The sequence below is a fragment of the Onychomys torridus genome, chromosome X (assembly GCF_903995425.1).
Source record: "Onychomys torridus chromosome X, mOncTor1.1, whole genome shotgun sequence".
NCBI lineage: Eukaryota > Metazoa > Chordata > Mammalia > Rodentia > Cricetidae > Onychomys > Onychomys torridus.
The window spans coordinates 116,285,748-116,307,041 of record NC_050466.1 but is presented as its reverse complement, the minus strand read 5'-3'; the positions used below and the strand labels follow the sequence as shown (position 1 = coordinate 116,307,041).

The window sequence follows — 21,294 nt, the reverse complement described above, 5'->3', positions numbered from 1 at the left end:
AAACAATTGCTAATTATCAACCACCCTGACCTTCAAATGTGACAACTGCCTATGGTTCAACCAAACGTTCATAGCTAAACAGCTCTTTCGATTGGTGGGCTGAGTGAAGAAACTAAAAAGAACTCAACTAGATTAGGAGAGAATTGCAAAAACATTTTTAAAATAGTCTCAAAATTTATTAGTTAGGCTTTTCATGAATGACAGTAATTATAAAGTAGTAAGTTACAAGTAATATAAAATTAGCAAATTCAAGCTAATGTGATAAGGCAACAAATACTAACCAGAACAATCTACTTCCCTATAAATGTGTCCAATAGTGAGTCATTTAAGGTGTAAAATGTTAGTAAAAGAAATATTCTATCGTCGCTGCTTTCGAAGAGGGATGGACACTCAATAGGAAAGGGGTTCAAGGAGTTTTGTCACTATTGCTCTCACAGTGTGAGGAAGAGTTAGAGCAGAGCGTCATGGCTCACGTCCTAATCCTAGTGCCTAGACAGCTCAGGCAAGAAGACAGATGCAGGTAAAAGGTCATCCTGAGCTTCAGGGAAACCTGGGCTACATAGTTAGACCATGCGTGTCTCAACTTCACATCCCCACATCCCAGAAACCCTCAAAAAAAAGGGTAATTAGTATATTTATGAAATAAATAAGCATTATGTTCAAATGTCTGGCAATGCATTATGATAAAACTAGCCTTACATTCTAGGAGACTGGAACTTTGGCTGAACCTCACAGCCTGAGTTAATAACACACCTTGAAGTCACTTAAAACTTAAAGACTGCTAGCCTACTGTGTATCCATCCACTTGTCTGTTTATTCTGCCTGTATGAGGACAATGTAACAATGAACCTTACTTGCCTTGGACTTCCTACCTCATCAGATTTTATAACCTAAGCTAGAGCATAACTGTAACCTTAGGTGATGTACTTTTCCATGGCTCCAACCCAGAACAATGTATATGGGTTTTAGTTTGGGTTTTTGTTTTTTGGGTTTTTTTTTTGTTTTTTTGTTTTTTGTTTTTTGTTTTTTTTTGCTGAAAGCAGCAAATATAGAGATTGAAAGCAACCTTCTAAAATGAATATCCACCATAAATGTTGAACACAACACTGACAGATTAAACAGTGATATTTGTAGTTCTGTTTGTTTTCTGGATCAGTTGGAACCAGTGGCTTAATCCCTTGTTAAACTCTGTTAAAGATTTCAGAAGAGTATCATATTCTTGCTCTTGGTTAAATGACTCCAAGGGGAAGGATTTTATTTCTTTAATGTGATACTGATGCAGTGTTGGTGACTCCGAGTTAATAACAATGCATTCCATCCACACACAAAAGTATAAAGTTCAAAATTCCAAGTATGGTTGAGTATTTTCCCAGTTGGTTTGTTTTTACATTCATGTTAATATGCTTTTGACACTTTTTCATGATCTTATTTGCTGCTTGCTAGTGTAAAAAGTTCAAGAAAAATGTGTGACAAAGCTTTCAAACCAGAAAGTTCTATGCATTTGAACTTTACATTCCATAATACAGTACAGTTCAAAATCAATGCAGAGGCTAGGTGTGGTGAGACATACCTGTACTGTCAACAATGGAGAAGCAAGGGCCAGGAGAAGTGCTGCCCAGCCTTGTCTATATAATAAATTCCAGGCAGGCCTAGGCTACAATAACTAGCAAACCCTAATATCAAAAGAAAGGGGGAAGGAAGGGAGAGGTGGAGGGAAGGATGAAGGAAGTGAGGAAGGAAGGAAGTCACTGCTGGAGGACTAGAGGCACATTTCAGTTGGTAGAATGTTTGCCTAGCATGCACAAAAGCCTGGGTTTGACCCCATCATCACAGAAACCAGACATGGAAGTACGTGACTGTAATCCTAGCACTCAGAACGTAAGGCAGGAGGATCAGAAGTTCAAGGTCATCTACATCTACACAGAAAACTTATTGAGTTTGATCCAGACTGAGCTACATGAGACTCTATCTCAAAAAAAAAAGGAAGGAAGGAAGGAAGGAAGGAAAGAAAAGAGAAGAAAGGGGAAAGAAAGAAAAAGAGAAAAGGAGGGCAGGTAAAATGACCCAATGGGTAAAGGAACTTGCTGACCAGCCTGATGACCTGAGTTCTAGCCCCATGACCCATATGATGGAGAAAACCACAAGATGACCTCCAAAATTCCATGTCATGGCACATGCATTTTCGTGTGTACACACACACACACACACACACACACACACACACACACACACACACACACAAAATGTTACAAAATTTCAAAAGAGAAGAAGAAAGAAAATCATCGCCAGAATTCCAGTTTGGAATTATTTAACATCAGTTAATATAAGTATGTTTTTTCCTCAGTATAAGATGTATTTAGTTTTTTGTTTTTGGATTTTTACCTTGAAATAAATGGTTGATGTAAAGAAGAGAGGTGCTAGATGATCAAAAAGAAGTGGCTTCACCTCTAGGAAACAGAAAATGAGAGTTCAAAATTCTTTTAATTTCTATGACATTGAATTAAATGAGAATGTCCCCATAAGCTCAGGCAGTTTGAAAACTTGGACCCTAGTTGGTAGCACTATTCAGGTAGGTTTAGGAATCTTGGCCTCGCTGAAGGAAGTACGTCACTGGAGGTGGGCTTTAAGGTTTCAGAGCCTAGCACCATTCCCAGTCCACTCTCTGCTTCATACTTGTGCTTTAAGATTTCTGGTCCCAAACAGCCAAACGAATGGAAGCACATGAATTATGAACCAACGACTGTGGAGCCGCCAGCTGGATCAGGCCCTCTGGATAAGTGGGACAATTGAATAGCTTGAACTGTTTGGGAGGCACCCAGGCAGTGGGACCCAGACCTATCCTTAGTGCATGAGCTGGCTGTTTGGAACCTGGGCTTATGTGGGGACATTTTGCTCAGCCTGGAAGGAGGGGACTGGACCTGCCTGTACTGAATCCACCAGGTTTAAATGAATCCCCAGGGGAGTCTTGGCCCTGGAGGAGATGGGAATGGGGGGGAGGGGCTGGGGGAAAGGTGGGGCAGGGATGGGAGGGGGGAGGACAGGGGAACCCATGGCTGATGTGTAAAATTAAAACACAAATATAATAAATTAAAAAAAATAATAAATAAATAAATAAGGCATGTATTCTAAAAAAAAAAGATTTCTAGTCCCACCTCCATGCCTTTGCTAAACTGTCATGGATTCTAACCTTCTGGAACCATAATCCAAAATAAACTATCGGTTGCCTTGGTAATGGTGTTTAATCACAGCAAAAGAAAAATAGCTAATAGGTTTTCATGGTACGTACCAGAGAAGCTACTAAATGGAATCCAGGCCAGAAGCTGAAGGAACTGTGACCGACAGGAGAAGCCATCCCAGAGCGGCAGGCTCTTATACAGGAACGCTTCAGAGGAGTAAAACCCCTCCTGAAACACAAGGTGATTGCAAAATCTCATATAGAGTCATGAATATTCTTAGCCAGGTAGTGGCAGCACATGCCTTTAATCCCAATACTTAGGAGGCAGAGGCAGACAGATCTCTGAGTTTGAGGCCAGCCTGATTCCAGGACAACAGGGCTACACAGAGAAACCCTGTCTCAAAAACAAACAAACAAAAAAATATGTTCTGAGTTTGAGACAAGGTTGGTCTACAAAGCAAGTTCTAGGACAGTCATGAATAAGCAAAAACAAACAAACAAACAAACCAAACCAAACCAAAATCCCCAAACAACCATTTGTTAGTCAGGCAGTGGTGGCACATGCCTTTACCCCCAGCACTCAGGAGGCAGAGGCAGGTGGGGTTCAAGGCCAGCCTGGTTTACAAACAGAGTTCCAAGACAGCCAAGGACTACACAGAGAAACCCTGTCTCTCTTTAACAACCACTTCATTTTGTGCTGTAGCTGTTTCAGAGGCATAAGAGTATTTAGACAGTGCCAATACATGAGTTTCAGCTCCAACTGCAACTCTGAGATACCCAGGACAAACAATCTAAATGCTAAGATATATCCACACTCCAAAACATTTGCAGCTATTAAGAACATAAGTGATAAGCTGGAGCTGGAGCTCAGTCAGAGTGCTTGCCGAATTCCAGAACCACCTACACTGGATGTGGTCACACACACCTCTAATCCCAGCATTCAAGGGGTAGAGGTGGGATGATCTAATTAGGAGTTCAGAGTCATTTTCAGCTACATACTAACTTTAAGGCCAGCCTGGGCTAATGAGGCCCTGTTAAAGAATTAATTAGTTAATTAAAAAGAACACAAGTCATGGGCTGAGGATGTGGATCAGTGGTATGTAAGTGCTCACCTAGTATGTATAAGGCTCTGGATTTGATTTCCAGCCCTTGCTCCAACCTCCCCCAAAAAAGAACACAAGTAGTAACCCTATAAGATTTATATTCCTGGATAATTCAATTAATTGAATGCATTAAATCATTTATTTTCTTTAAATTATAGAACTTTCCATTCTATTTAAAGTTTTAAACTTATTCTTTCTTCAAACATAATAGTGCAAAAATAAACATCAGTGCCACTTGGCTCTATGAATTTCAAATTACACAAATAGTATTTTTTGAAAAAGCCAAGAATAAGGAAAACAAGTAAAAATAAAAATCAATGACATCAGGTACTAGGGTACATCAGGTACTATGACTCAGTTGGTAGACTGCTTGCCTAGTATGCACAAGGACCTTAGTTTGATTCCCCAATACTGCAAACAATCAGATGTAGTGACACATAAACCCTATCTCCCAAACTGAAAATGTCAGCTACTAAAGAAATACTTCAATGGACATCCAGATAAATCTTAAGAATGATGACATCTATAGGAAACAAATGGAATCTTACTTGTAAGAAGCACTGCACCCGGATGACAATGTCCAGGAAGTTTGTAAATTCTTTTTCGTCTTCATAATTATTCACATTATACCACATACATTCTAGAGCAGAAATATTAAAATAAGCACCTGGTTATGCAATAATAAAACAATATAAAATATATCACTACTCTGAAGTGACAAAGAAAGGACAAGTTAAAGAAGTTATAAGATTCAAATATCCTGACTCAGTGACATTGTGGGTTATAGCAGGGATTTGGAAGTGACAGTCAGCAAACATGATAACGTAGGGGAAAGCTTATAGTAAAAACACTGGAAAAGTTCACTTACAATATAATGAGATTAGCTTCAAGTCACAGTAATCCAAGTGACTATAAATGCACAGCTGAAAATAGGTAGGGTGAGCTGAGTATAAGCTACAAATGGTGAGAACTTACAAAGCGAAAATCTAATTATATCACATGTCCCATAAAGAAAGATTCTAAGTCAAAGGAGCAAGAGCCTATAATGACTAAAGCTGACTTCAAAGATTTGACTAGTCAGGTATTACATACCCAAGAAATAAGTAGTCTTGATAGTCAACAAAATTACTAGGGAAAAAAATGTCTCTGTGGATGAATGAAGTGGTCAGGCTTTTACTATGGCCTGCATGGAGGACTCCCCACTGTCACTTCCTTTAATTCTATAATTAAGAAAATTTCTAATGACCAATGTGTCATTAGAGGAGGTAGACTACTTGGCACACATGAGCATTTTGGTCACCAGAAAGAATCACTTCTACTATAAAATAGTAAGTTGATATTCTGTCTTACAAATTAATGTTCTCTGAGTTGGCTTAATAGTAATGACTCTTGCATGATCCCAGGAATACAAAGATTGACACTAGCTATCTGAAAACTTTTGATAACCACTTAGCAGCATTCACCTAACACCACTCCTTTTTGACTGTCTTCAAATGACAACACCACAAGTACTCACGTTCAAGTACTCACTCATGATTACCAGGTGACTATAGTATAAAAAGGCTCCTTTGGTCTAAAACTTCTAATCTAGAATAAGAAATCTATTTGCAAACTATCTTCTTCCACTCTCATTTATCCAGTGCTTTACACCATCAATTCTTACCTTCTTGTAATGTTTGACTCAACCAGTAATAGAGCCTCAGTAAGATCGACTCATCTTTGACACAGTTAATATAGTGAAGTAGCAGAGAGTTGTTTAGCACTGAGCTCATCTGAGAAGGCAGCTGTAAAGATGGAACAATCAATCCACAATAAGTATATGAAATGTAGGTCACAGCAATAAGTAAAACATTGCATAGGAAACATACAACAAAAACAGAGGCTATGGAGCCTGAGATAAGGCTCAGTGGAGAGTATTTCACTAGCATGTGTAAGCCTCAATCTCAAGTACTGAAAGAAAGAGACTATCCAGATCAAACAGAAAATCCTAGTCAGTACCTGCTCCAGTCACATACCTCTAAGCAATGAATGTTCTGTAAAAGTTGAGGGAAACTCTGAAGCTCTTCTAGTGGAAGTGATCTATCGCTGATGAGGTAATCAGAAAGACTCATCTTCTTTCCCCCACATTCTTTGTTAGCAGAATTTAGTGCTGGAACAACAGAGTGAGAACTCCATTTCTAAAGGAGAAAGATAATACAATAACCTATCAGTGCACTAAAAAGATAATCTAAAAACATAAAAGCAAGTCAGATATGGTGGTACACTCTTTTTCCATTTTTTTTTTTTTGCCAGAGCTGAGGACTGAACCCAGGGCCTTGTGCTTGCTAGGCAAGTGCTCTACCACTGAGCTAAACCCCCAACCCCAGTACACTCTTTTAATGGCACTCAGAGACAGAGGCAAGCCTAGTCAACATATCAAGTTTTGGGCCATCTAAGGCTACATTTTAGAAAAATACAATCTCAAAAATAAATAAAGTTGTTAAGGTGTTTCACTTAACGGGAGTCTGAATGTGGCTTGCATAGAATACTAGATTATCAAAGTCTATTTAAATACTTAAAATCACCACCATTTGAATGGTTACTATTTTTAAAGCCACAAGTCCTTTTGCTTTACATTACTTACTCTTTTTCGAGAAGAGCCTTTAGTTGGACCTAATGTTAGCTTTGGAGGTTCTGGAAAAGCTCCTTGGTTTCTTAGCTTCACAGCAAGCAGAGCTGAAGTCCACAGATTCTTTGAATTATTAAAATAGATCTACAAATTTAGGTGTAAAGTACAGAAGATTAGGTACTTATGAGTCAGAGCAACATAACAAGAGTCCCAAACTATTAATTGATTGCATATTAATTATGAAATATTTACACTCATATAAATCCATTTAATGTTTCTTTCTCTCCTAATCAGTAATCAATTATAATGCATCAAAGGGATAAACACTAAGGGCCAATCTCTAATACAACTTCTCCCAAGAGAACTGAGAAAGATCTTAGGCCAAATCTGTAAATTAACTTTATGAAAAAAATGCACTTTGCTGGGGTTGTGGTGAACTCCTGTAATCCCAGCATTTGGGAAGCCAAGGAAGGAGATGACTTGGAGGCTAGCCTGAGCCACCATACCACAACTCTCTCTCAAAACAAAGGAAACAAAAATGTATTCAATCTCAGTAGGAGTTCTCTCTCAGTAATCCCTTACCTTCCTCCTTGCAGGCAAAGATACCGAAATCAAAGCAGGAGCGAAGAACTTATACAGCGATAACAAAGCCTGGAGATGATGCTGCATTCCCTGAAATAAAGTAAGAATTTTCCATTTTTTCAACTCAGCGATCAAATACAAACTAAGAGCTAATACTAAACAAAAGGTGATAAAAAACTAAGTCTAAACCTCTCGACTCTAGTTTTACAATGTGTCAGAACAATAAAAAGCTATAGAAAGTATAGAAATGAGTAACCACCTGGATGTGGTGGCACACACCTTCAATCCCAACAACCAGGAAGCACAAGTAGAAACAAATGGAACTCTATGTGAGTTAAGGACCAGCCTGGTCTACATAGACAGTACTAAGCCAGCTAGGGCTAAATAGTAAGAAACAGTCTCTGCTGGCTAGTTTGGATGTCAGTGTGACACAAGGGAGGGTCATTTGGGAACAAAGAATCTTTTCTGAGAAAATACCTCCATAGGATTGTCCTGTAGAACTGTCAATTGGTGACTGCTATTCGAGGGCCCAACCCATTATGAGTGGGGCCATCCCTGGGCAGGTGGTCTTAGGGTGCATAAGAAAATAGGCTAAGCAAGATGAAATAAACTCTTTCCTCCCCCAGGTGTTTTTAGTCACAGCAATAGAAACCCTAACTAAGACACTGTCTCAAAAAAAAAGAAAGAAAAAAAGAAAGAAAAAGAAAAAGGAAAAGTAGAAAATGAGCAACCAGATAATTCATATCAACAATCTTAAAACAAACCTCTCCAATGAATAATCTTCTATTTTATGACTGTTTACTTATTTACTTCTTCCATGTATTTTCTCGATCCTTCTGACTGTATGTTAGTCCTACAACTCATACTTGCTAGTACAGCATGGGTTTATTCAGAATGGTAATTTACTCAAGCTTCAGTGTTTATTACTCTTTAGGGCTAGAGAACCCAAGTTTTAAAAAGTCATGTGTGGTGTTATATGTTTGTGGGTATATATGTTAGAGAGGCAGAGATAGCTAGATCCCGGGGTTCACTTGCTATTCACTTGCCTAGTGTAATTGGCAAGCTTCAGACTAGTGAGAGGCCCTGTCTCAAAACAAAGCGTGCCTAGGGACTGATAAAATGGCTCAAAAGGTAAAGACAACTATAGGCAATCTTAAAGACACGAGTTCACTCCTTTAGACCTGAATGGTGGGAGGAGAAAACCAACTTTGGCAAGTTGTCCAGATCCCCATAAGCACACCATGGCACATGCTCACCCACACATCTATACACCGCACACACAGAGTGAGAGAAAGATGCATACACACACAGTAGGTAAGTAGGTAGGCAGGCAGGCAGACAGACAGACAGACAGATAGATAGATAATGTGGTGGACAGCTCCTGAGGAATGACATCCAAGATTGCTCTCTGGCCTCCCTGTATACTCATATACACATGTGCACCCTTGTAAACAAGTGCATACACATAAATCCTAACTTTGGAGTCTGGGGAATGTCTCAGTGGTAGAGTTCTTGCCTAGCATGTGTAAAGTCATGGGTTCAGTCTGTAGTAAAACACACACACACACACACACACACACACACACACACACACACACACAGTAACATGTACATACATCATTTTTTTTAAACAACACATATTATTGCAGACACTTTAGGACTTATTGTATGGCTGACAACTTATCTTTTGGTTAAAAATGAATATATTGGGCCAGGCAGCAGTGGTGCATGCCTTTAATCCCAGTACTCGGCAGGCAGAGCCAGGTGGATCTCTGTGAGTTCAAGGCCAGCCTGGTCTACAGCACGAGAGCCAGGACAGGCACCAAAACTACACAGAGAAACCTTGTCTTGGAAAACTAAAAAGAAAAAAATAATGAACATATTGTACCGGAGATTGAACCAAGGCCTCATGCACACTAGGCAAGTACTCTACCACTAATCTCTACCTTCAGCAGCTTTGATTTTCTGTTTTGTTGACTGAGTTCTCAGAAAGTAAGTTCCTTCAAGCTAAGACTCACTTAGCTTTGTATCTCCAAAGCCTAGCTCAATACCTAGCTCAAAGTGCAACTGGATACACTAAGGTATTTTGTACACTCACCATTTTGGCCTGAAGATCAAGCAATTTTCTCACGCGAAATGGTTTGACTAGAAAACAAAAAAAAGATGTTCTAAGCATTTGCTTCAGCAAAAGAAGTCAGTTATACTTAACAACCATGTAATTCATATAATTTCTTCTTACAACACATTAAAAATATAAATACCTTTTTACTTAAGCCACTATGCAGATGCTCTTAGATAAAAGTACTAAAAAACAATTTTTAGAATGTGAGAGTGGTCATATAAATAATGCTAAGTTATTTAAGTTTATAAAGGACCAAAGAAATGCTGATTCTATAGAGTATAAGTAATATGACTGGAATAAAATACTTACCATTCTCTTTTTTAGTCAGTAAATATAACAAATGGCAAACATGGGGGCACTGTTAAAATATAAAAAAATTAGAAAAATTATAGTGTTATTTAACCAAAATATATTCAATGTTATCTGAACAAAATAACACCATATCTTCCTCAAATGGCAATCATATGCTATGTAAAACAACTTTAGGGTTTTATTGAACAATAGTTTTACAAAGCATTCTCTTATTACACAATAGGCTGAGTATTCCTTATCAAAAATCCTTGCCACCAGAAGTGACTATTCGACCTGAGCTATTTTCATGCACTTAATGAAAAAGCTAAAGGATGATACGTGACATAAAATTCACTGGTGATATACATACACTCTATACAGACAGCTTGAAGGTAAATTTACACAATGATTTTAATCTGTGTTTTGACTATGGCTTGTTTCATAAAGCAAGGAATTTTCCACTTTTTGTCTTTGTGAGGTATATGCTCACATATGTGTACCTGCATCCTTGCATGTGCACACTTGCGAGATGGGATCTGAATTGTTGAATGCTTTTAATTTCAGATTTTCAGACTAGGCATGTTTAAACCTGTATGTGACAGTGATGTTTTGGAAAATAGCTTCAATTGGCAACAAGATGAGTAAAAATTTTCGTTTGCCCTTTAATTTTTTTTGGGGGGGGGGGGGGTAGCTGAGGATCAAACCCAGGGCCTTGTGCTTGCTAGGAGAGCGCTCTACCACTGAGCTAAATCCCCAACCCAAAAGAATTTTTCTTTTTGTTTTTTTGAGACAGGGTTTCTCTGTGTAGCTTTGCGCCTTTCCTGGAACTCACTTTGTAGCCCAGGCTGGCCTCGAACTCACAAAGATCCACCTGCCTCTGCCTCCCAAGTGCTGAGATTAAAGGCATGCGCCACCAACGCCCGCCTTTATTTAATTTTTGAAGATCTATGTTTAATATGTATGACTGCTTGCATGCATATATGTATATGCACTACATGCCCACCTGTTGCCCATGGAGGCCAGAAGAGAGCATTGGATCCTCTGGAACTGGAGTTACAGATAGCTGTGAGCCATCTTGTGAGTGTTAGGAACTAAATCTAGGTCCTCCACAAGAGCAACAATGCTCTTAACTGCTGAGTCATCCCTCCAACCCAATAGTTTTGGTTTAAAATATAAAAACAACATGGACAATTTTGAACAAAATCTTGACAAAAATTTCCTTGGAAAAAGAAAATGTGGTATTTATGCACAATGGAATTTTTCAGTCATAAAAAATGGCATCATGTTACTTGCAGGAAAATAGATGGAACAGAAGATATTTGAGAGAATTAAGCCAATCTTGGAAAGGTGAATATTTTTTCTCTCATGTGTGGTTCATAAATTTTTCCATAGATACATAAAATCATATACATATATATGACTTGAAAGTAGAACCAAAAATGTCTAGAGGAACCAAAGCAAAATGATTAATGAGAGGGAGGGTGAGTAAAAGGCAAGGTGGGAAAGTATGGGGGAACATGTTCAATATGTAATATTTATGTGTAATATATGTAATATGTAATTAATATGACATTAATAAATATACATAATAAATATACATGTAATGCATATTTATGTGACACAGCACCATGTACAATACACAGATACAATGAAAATTAAAATTTTTTTTAATTATATGTCCCTTTTAGTACTAAAGTTTATATTTACTAAGACACAAAAATAAAACTTGCATCCTCGGGGCTGGAATGATGGCTCAGAGGCTAAGAGCATCTGTTCTTCCAAAGGACAGCAGTTTGATTCTCAGCACACAACCAAGTGGCTCCCAATCATCTGTCACTTCAGTCCCAGGGCATCCAATGCCTACTCTGACTTCCTTGGGCTGCTGTATGCACACAGTGCACATATATACAACCAGGTGCACACAAATACACACTTCCCCACTAAACCATTTTATTCTACTGCTCATTATTCAAAATATCATTTTCAGTGATATCTCATTCTCCACTGGGGAGATATAACTTTTTATGCACGGAACTCTACACATGTTGAGTAAATGTTCTGTCTCTGAGTTCAAACTGCTGCCAAATATACTAGAATTAAAGTAATGACTTGGTCTACAGTCTGGCAAATAGGACCCACTCAATACATTTTTATTAAATTATTGAGACCAATCTTCTTCATTTTTAGTGTCCATCTGCTGAAGATACAGTTTACTTGGTAAAGGGTTTGCCTAGCATACACAAAGCCCTGGTTTTAAATACAGATTTGGTGGTCTAGATCTGTAATCCCAGCACTCTGGTGGTAGAAACAGGAGGATCAGAAGTTTAAGATTTTCTTTAGCTACATAGTGAGTAGTAGGCCAGCCTGAGAAACATAAGACCCTGTCTCAGACAGACAGATGGATGGATGGATGGATGGATGGATGATGCATCCATGCATGCATGCATGCATGCAGGTCACTCCCATTCACTTATGAATCGTCTACAGCTACTCTGAAACTACACCACTTGTGACTGAGAGAGTATGGCCCTCACACGTAAAATCGTTACTTTTGGGCCTTTAAGGAAAGTTTTTCTACACTTGCTTTCAATGATCAAAAATGAAAAAGCCAATTACAGCCAGGCATGGTGTTTTTTGTTTTGTTTTGTTTTGTTTTGTTTCCCCCGAGACAGGGTTTCTCTGTAGCTTTGGAGCCTGTCCTAGACTAGCTCTATAGACCAGGCTGGCCTCAAACTCACAGAGATCCACTTACCTCTACCTCACAAGTGCTGGAATTACAGGTGTGCGCCACCACCGCCCGGTGGCATGGTGGTTTACAATACAACTTTAATCCCAGCACTCTGGAGGCAGAGGCAGGCAGATCTCTGTGAGTTCAAGGCCAGCCTGATCTACAGAGCGAGATCCAAGACAACCAGAGCTACATAATGAGATCCTGTCTCAAAAAAGAAAAAAAGTCATTTACTAAATGGAAGTAGAAAAGCAACAGAGCTGTCAAAAAGGCCTAGCAGATAAAAGCTCATGCTATGCAAACCTGATGGCTTACGTTTGATCCCTGGACCTAACAGTAGAAGGTAAGAACCAATTCCCAGACCCCCAATCTCCATATGTTCACGTGGTAAGTACACATCCACACTCACACACATAAATCATACTCACGCATATGCATGCACATACACACACATGCATACAAATAATAAATACATGAATTTCTTTAAAAAGTAACACAATGATACTCTTTAAACAAATTGGCATATTAGTTGTCATTACTCTATAGTCTGAAGTACAGCATATTCTATACTGCTTTTTCTGCACTTAGAAATGGATTCAGGGTTGGGGATTTAGCTCAGTGGTAGAGCGCTTGCCTAGCAAGCACAAGGCCCTGGGTTCGATCCTCAGCTCAAAAAAAAAAAAAAAAGAAAAGAAAAAAGAAAGAAAGAAATGGATTCAGATAGACTCTAAGTATAATTTTAAGATGAAAGAATTTAGATTTCGGTACAAATTCATTACCTCACACCCCTAGGATATGAACCATTAGCAACACTATTCATCATGTTGAATACAAAATGTGCACCACACAATTGCTGGCCTGAGGCTCCAGCCAGTATTATGGGGAATCTGACATTCTCCTTTAATCACATCTAGAAAGGAAAGCTCCATATGCAGCTCAAACATTAGAGTTGCATTGATGGCAAATATTTAACTGCCACTTCTGAGTCACTATAGAGTCAGAATCCTATCAAATTCTATGAAAATGACTTTTTAAAAATATTACTTTTAAATGCTAAATCCTGCTGCTAGCGATGGTGACTCACACCTATAATCCCAGTACTGAGAAGGCAGAAAGATAGAAAATTCAAGGTTATCCTGTCCTATATAGGATACTCTGTCTCAAACAAACAAACAAACAAAAAGCAGAAAACGGGGTCAGTGAGCGGGCTGAGTAGGTTCAAAGCATTTGTTTGTTTGTTTTGTTTTCTGATCACCTGGGTTTCCTCTGTGGAACAGCAGTGGAAGGAGAAAACCGAGTCCTGAAGGTTGTTCTTCGACATCCAGCTGCTCACCAGGTTAGGCACACACCCACACTCACACACATGCCTAATAAACCCAATATAATTTTCTAAGAAAGAAAAAACCTTAGCGCCTTTCCCCTGTTTGTTGAGCTGGCTGATATTTACACAAATGTAATTACTTAGAAAAAAACCTTAGGGGCTGGAGAGATAGCTCAGAGGTTAAGAGCACTGGCTGCTCTTCCAGAGGTCCTGAGTTCAATTCCCAGCAACACGTGGTGGCTCACAACCATCTGTAATGATATCTTGTAAGCATACACGCAGGCAGAACACTGTATATACAATAAATAAATAAAAAAATCTTTCAAAAAGAAAAAAGACTCAGAGGGGCTGGAAAGTTGCCTCAGTAGTTAAGACTGCTTGTTGCTCTTGCAGAGGACCTGGGTTTGATTTCTACCACCCACATGACAGCTTATAACTGTCTGCAACTCCAGGACCAGGAGACCTAAGGCCCTCTTCTGACCTCCAAGGGCACCAGGCACACATATGATGCATATACATAAGTGCAGACAAAACACTCATACACATAAAATAATTAAATAAATCTTTTTTAAAAAAATATAGGAACATTGCACTCATTTTAAAAAGCCAGCCATGGTCAAGCAAAACAGCTCAGCAGGTAAAGTTACCTGTTGCCAAGCCTGACAAGAAGAGTGCGGTCCCCAGGAGGCACACAATGGAAGTAGTAAATCAACTCCCTCAAAAGTTGTCCTGTGATTTCCACACTAAACAAAAAATGTAGCTTTTAAAGTAATAAGAGAAAAGACTTCATTTAAAAAGGAGATTGAAGAAGTCAGGAAATGGTGGCACATGCCTTGAATCTCAGCACTCAGGAGGCAGAGGCAGGCGGATCTCTGTGAGTTCGAGGCCAGCCTGGGCTACAGAGTGAGTTCCAGGATAGCCAGGGCTGTTACACAAAGAAACCCTGTTTGGGGGTGGAGGGAGGCTGGAGAAATGGCTCAGTGGTTCAAGGCACTCCTTGCTCTTCCAGAGGACCCAAGTTCAAGGCTCAGCATCCATACCAAGAAGCTCACACCTGCTATAAGTGCAGCCCCAGGAGATCCAACACCCTGTTCCACCCTTTGAGGGCTCCCACACATACATGGTATTCATTCACACAGACATACACATAAATAAAAATGACAATATAAATCTTAATAAAATTAAAACAAGCCAGTTATAAAGACCATGTATTATATGGTTCCTTTAATTTTTACAGAAAATTAAATAATGAACATGTTCTAAAACTGACAATGCTGATGAATGCATTTATCTATGACTACACAAAAATGAGTTATATGCATTATCTTACAAGTTCTGAGTATTTTTAAAACATGGTTTTGTTAGCTGTCTTATTTATATAATTATAATTTCTGTTGTGATAAGACACCATGACCAAGGTAACTTATACAAGGAAGTGTTTATTTAAGGCTCATGGTTCCAAGGGGTTAGCCATGACCATGATGGCAGGGAGCATGGCAAGAGGCATGACACTGAAGCAGTAGTTGAAAGCTCAAATCTTGAGACAGAACCATGAGGCAGAAAGAGAGAGAGCTAATTAGGAATGGCATGGGCCTTTGAAGTCTCAAAGCCCATCCCAGTGACATATCTCCTAATCCTTCCCAAACAACTCCACCAACTGGGAGCCAAGTATTTAAATATATGAGCCTATGAGGACCATTCTCGTGCAAACCACCATATTGGCCTCAAATTCACACACACACCCCCGTCTTAACCACCTAAGGACTGAGAATGCAGGCATATGCCATCATACCATGCTTTAATTATATAAATAAGTGAACTGCATGGTATTTAAATTATATATCAATAAAACTATGGGTTTTTAAAAGCAGCCAGAAGAGGTAAGGTATATGACTCAGTAGAGCACTTACCTAGCATGGAAGGGGTGTAAGGGTCTGAGTTTGACCCCAGCACTGAAAAAAGGAACAAACTAACAAAGTTCAGGGTAAAACACCAGAAGAAAAAGAAAATAAATTACAATTGGACCAATTCAATAATACAAGCAAGGAGCCAGAAGAATACTGTGGTATCATGAGACTTTAACTTCATAATGCATGTAGAAAAATCAATTTTCAAGACCCAGACCCAGAAAAAGACCTTTTCAAAGAGTTTCCCCCAAAAGATTTTTTTAAAGATTTATTTATCCATGTATTTTATGTTTATGAGTGCTCTGTCTTCAAGCACACCAGAAGGAATTTGATTCCATTACAGATGGCTGTGAGCCACCATGTGGGTACTGGGAATTAAACTCAGGACCTCTGGAAGAGCAGTCAGGTGCTCTTAACCACTGAGCCATCTCTCCAAAAGATTTTAACCTCAAGAATGGTCTGAAGGCATATTTTTAGCTGAAGAAAAATGATCTGATATCAAAGGTGTAAGATGCAAAAACAAATAATGAGCAAAGATACTGAGAATCATGTGGGCAAAGCTAAACACACATGAACTGTAAAGACAGTAACAACTACATGCTAGAAATCCCAAAACCAGGATGCTAAGGCAGGAGGATTATGTGTCTGAAGCCAGTCTGGGCTAGCTACACAGAAAATCTTTATTTCAAAAAAAGCAAAAGCTAAAGTAAAACCAAAACAAGATATGCTAGATAGTTTTATGTCAAGTTGTCTCCAGCTAAAGTCTTCTGAGGAGGGAACCTCAATTAAGAGATTGCTTCCATGAGATCAAGCTGTAGGCAAGCTCAATACTCTATGGGGCATTTTGTTAATTAGTGATAGATAGGGGAGGGCCCAGCCCATTGTGAGTGGTGCCATCCCTGGGCTGGTGGTCCTGGGTTCTATAGGAAAGCAGGCTGAGCAAGCCAATATGGAGGATTCCTCCATGGTCTCTTCATCAGCTCCACCAGATCCTGACTTCCTCCAATGATGAACAGTAATATGGAAGTGTAAGCCAAATAAACCCTTTGCTCTACAAGTTGCTTTTTGGTCATGATATTTTGTTGCAGCAAGAGAAATCCTAACTAAAACACAAGATAAGAATAATACCTGATTTCTGTGTATGTAAAAGCTAGAGAAGGAGCATGTGGCGGTTTGAATGGGAATGACCCCCATAGGCTCATATATTTGAATGCTTGGTCTCAGTTGTTGGGACTGTTTAGGAAAGATTAGAAGGTGTGGTTTTATTGGAAGAGGTATGTCACTGGGGTTCATCCTGCCTCTAGTCTTTCTCCTAAATCATACTATTTGGCACTACTAGATACAACCCCTATAGAACTGCTTTCAACATATTGTGTTTAAAACTTTTCAGTGATTATCTTACTGAATAAATAAAGTTCAGGCTGGGTGTAGTGGCCCACACCTTAATCCCAACACAGAAGCAGGTAGATCTCTATAAATTCTAGGATAATCTGTTCCACATAGAGTTCCAGGCCGGCCAAAGCTACATAGTAAGATCCTGTCTCAAAATAAACAAATAAAGTTCAACTTCTAATCAAATAACCTCTACAATCTATTCTCAACCCATGTTTCTCAGTCTTACCAACTACTGTCACCTAATACCAACTTCAATTAAGTCAGGCTGGTCTGTATGTAAAGTCTCCTAAAAAACAATTCACACATCTCAAACCTTCCCCTCATAACAAATATTATTTCCTCCTGTCAAATCCCTAAATCAAAGAGCATGGTGGCACACCAGTACTCAGCAGGTAAAAGCAGGCAGATCTCTAAACTCAAAACCAGCCTGATCTGCATAGCAAGTTCCAAGCCAGCCAGAGCTTCATAGTGAGACTGTCTCAAAAACAAACTAAACCAAACCAAACCCCCAAATTCAATTCCTCTTCCCAAGGCCCAGCTCAATGCTTACATCTTTTATAATGATTTTACTAATCACTCTGATTTGCAGGGTTGCAGTCTAAAATACAGCAGAGTAGTTACAATGTTTATGTTATTATTTTGCTGTCTTTCATGACTGAACTCTTTTTTAAAATGTGTAGGATGTTCTGTCTACATTGTATGTCTATGTAGCACATGTGTGCAGTGCCTTGAAGAGACCAGAAGAGGGCATATGATCCCTTGAAACTGGTTATGGTAGATCAAAACTGACAGTTTTTGTCTAATTGAATCCACACCCCCTGAAAGAGGAGCCACTGCTCTTAGCCACTGAGCCATCTCTCTATCCTCATAATTCAATTCTTGAGTTGTTACCTTCATGTGATTTCTTTAATTCCCTTGCTACATTTTTACATTACTGAACTACAGAAAGCTAAATTTTTAGCCTAGGGGTTGGAGAGATGGCTCAGTGGTTAAGATCACTTGTTGCTCTTGCAGAGGACACAGGTTTAATTCCCAGTACCCATATGGCAGCTCACAACTGTCTATTAACCCTAGTTCTAGGGGATCCAACACACTCTTCTGAACACTATGGGCACCAAGCCTACAGGCAGAACATAGACATACATGTGAGCAAAACATTCATACACATAAAATAAGTAAATATTTAATAAACTCATTCCTACCTAGTACAAGGCAAGAAACAGGATGCAGCATGAACTTCAATAAATAAAATCAATGCATGAATTCCATTCCCAAAGCCAAGAGGAATTCAGTTAAGTATGTGCCTTACACGGTCTATAAACTGACTATCCTTGAAAATCCTCTAGGTGGCTAGTAGATAGACTTCTTGGCATTACTAATGTTTTTAATAGGAATAATTATAATCAAAACTCAGTCCATTTGCAACTTGTGAAATGTTACGTTCTCCTTCTCGTAGGTTCTGGTGTAGTTTTTGTAATGTCAAGGAAATTCAGAGAAGTCACCCGAAGGACTCTGCTGACACGGTTCAAAAGGGAAAATGGCGATCACTGAGCTCAGTCAACAAAACTCTAGCTGTACCATTATTTCTTTAAGAGAAGATACATAGCAAATACCACAGATTGGTTAATCTGTGAGACAGCAGCAAAGATCTCTGCTGTGTATCTCTTTCTATTTTCTGTATTCTTGGTACATCTTAAAATAAGTATGGAACACACATTAGGGGCACAGCAATAAACAGAAAATTAGTATTTGACTGAAGCTCAATGCTGTTCAGTGTTTACTTACCAGAGCATCATCTTGCAATGAAGCAAAAAAGAATCCATAGAGCAAATTAATTTGCTTCTTATGATCAATAAAGTCAAACATCGCAACCAACCAACGATAAAAAAGTACCTGTTGACAGAGAAAATACTGCCTTTAGAGAAAGTAACTAATTGTTGCAGAAAAGCTTTAATCTCTCCTCAGTGCTACTTTAAAAGCTTCTTGCACCAAGTAGGATAATAGATTTTTATCTCTTAGTATAAGTTTCTGTTTGAACAGGATCCTTTTATCAAGCTATATTGTTCTGAAACCACAGGTTATGCACAAAAGGCCACTGCCGTTACTCCGTAAGTGGCTCTTCTTTGCTAGCCATGAAGTGGGTTCTGAAGGACTTATCATTGAAGTATCTAAAAAGAGATTACCTTGGTATTACTAGAACACTTGCCAACACAGAGCCAGGATACCGCCTTCACCACAGAATCTTCTGATATGAGAGTTTCTGGAATCATGCACTTTAATATCCGTGTGTTTATTGCATTCCCTGGAAAGCAGACCAACTCTAAATTAAACTGAATTTCAGTGGTCATAACTCTCTAAAACAAACTAAAAAGCAAATTATTTTGTGTGTGTACATGTCCACGAGAGTGTAGATATGTGTGCATGAAAATACGTATCTGTGTAGAGGCCAAAGTTGGATCTTAAGTGTCTTCCTTAATTGTTCTCCACCTTACTTTTTAAAAATTATTTTTATGGTATTATTTTATATGTATGGGTATTTTGCCTGCATAGATGTCTGTGTACCATGTGCATGCAGGGTCCACTGAGGTCAGAATAGGGCCCTGGATACCCTGGAACTGGAGTTAGAAACAGTTGTGAGGTGCCATTGAGTGCTAGGAACCAAACCTGGGTCCTCTGGAAGAGTAGCAAGTGGCTTTAACCACTGACCCATCTAGCCCCATCCACCTTACTTTTATTTATTTTATGTGCATTGGTGTTTTGCCTGCATGCATGTCTGTGTGACGATGCTAGATCCCTTCGAAGTGGAGTTACAGACAGTTGCGAACTGCCATGTGGGTGCTGGGAATTGAACCCAGGTCCTTTGGAAGAGTGACCAGGTCTCTTAACCACTGAGCCATCATTTCAGCACCACTTCCTTTTTTTTTTTTGGTTTTTCGAGACCGGGTTTCTCTGTAGTTTTGGAGCCTGTCCTGGACTAGCTCTGTAGCCCAGGCTGGCCTTGAACTCAGAGATCCACCTGCCTCTGCCTCCCAATGCTGGGATTACAGGCTGCGCCACCACTGCCCGGCCTTTATATTACTTTTCTTGCTGCAACAACAAAATAGCTGTCAAAAGCAATTTAAGGAAAGGAGGGTTCACTTGGCTCCCTGTTTTATTTTGAAGAACTTATATTTTTAGTAAGTGTGGGTGTGTATATGTAAATGCAAGTGCCCTTGGAGGCCAAAGGTGTTAGATCCCCTGAAGCAAAACTTAACTGCTGAACCATCTCTCTAGCCCCAAACTGCCTTTCACTATTTACTTTTCTTCTTAGATAATTCTTGTTTGTTTGTTTGTTTGGTTTGTTTTGTTTTTTGAGACGGGGTTTCTCTCTGTAGTTTGGTGCCTTTCCTGGATCTCGTTCTGTAGATCAGGCTGGCCTCGAACTCACAGAGATCCACCTGCCTCTGCCTCCCAAGTGCTGGGATTACAGGAGTGCACCACCACCGCCCGGCTACCACTTATTTTTTGAGACACAGTCTGTCAATGAACCTGAAGCTCACAGAGTCAGCTAGATTAATCCTATGGATCCTCTGGTCTCCATCTCCTCAGTGCTGGGATTACAGGGACATGCCTGTGTCCCTGGCTTGCTGCTTTCTTTCTTTATATCTATGTATGGGTATTTTTTTTGCATAAATATGAATGCATCACATGTGTATCTGAGGCAGTAGAATGTGTTATATCCCTAGGACTAGAGTTACAGAAGGCTGTGAGTTGCCATGTAGGTACTAGGAATTGAACCCAGGTCCTCTGGAATGCAGCTAGTGCTCTTAACCACTGAGCCATCTGTCTAGGCCCTTGCCCTTGGCTTTTAAGTGAGTAATGAAAATTCAAACTCAGGTTCTCATTCTTGCATGGCAAGTACTTCGCCAACTGAGCCATCTCCCCAGCTCCTAAATCAAATTATTTGACCCAAATACATCTATTATAAAAAGGAGGATAAGGGACTGGGTCTGCTGGCACATGCCATTAATCCTAGCACTTAGAGGAGGCAGAGGCAGGTGATTTCTGTGAGTTTCAGGCCAG

The 21,294-nt window shown here is 39.4% G+C and overlaps 1 protein-coding gene across 1 annotated transcript in view; it reads right to left on the bottom strand.

Moving 5' to 3' along the window:
• The window catches only part of Cenpi (centromere protein I), a 55,707-nt gene that overhangs the window by 28,421 nt on the left and 5,992 nt on the right, over window positions 1-21,294 (bottom strand). The window contains exons 5-15 of the mRNA XM_036175045.1: window positions 19,416-19,534; window positions 19,018-19,125; window positions 9,900-9,948; window positions 9,567-9,613; window positions 7,469-7,558; window positions 6,902-7,030; window positions 6,294-6,455; window positions 5,942-6,062; window positions 4,827-4,918; window positions 3,287-3,404; window positions 2,383-2,447 (exon numbers count right to left, since the gene is read on the bottom strand). Coding sequence (XP_036030938.1) covers window positions 2,383-2,447; window positions 3,287-3,404; window positions 4,827-4,918; window positions 5,942-6,062; window positions 6,294-6,455; window positions 6,902-7,030; window positions 7,469-7,558; window positions 9,567-9,613; window positions 9,900-9,948; window positions 19,018-19,125; window positions 19,416-19,534 — 1,100 coding nt within the window. The remainder of the gene's footprint in view (window positions 1-2,382; window positions 2,448-3,286; window positions 3,405-4,826; window positions 4,919-5,941; window positions 6,063-6,293; window positions 6,456-6,901; window positions 7,031-7,468; window positions 7,559-9,566; window positions 9,614-9,899; window positions 9,949-19,017; window positions 19,126-19,415; window positions 19,535-21,294) is intronic.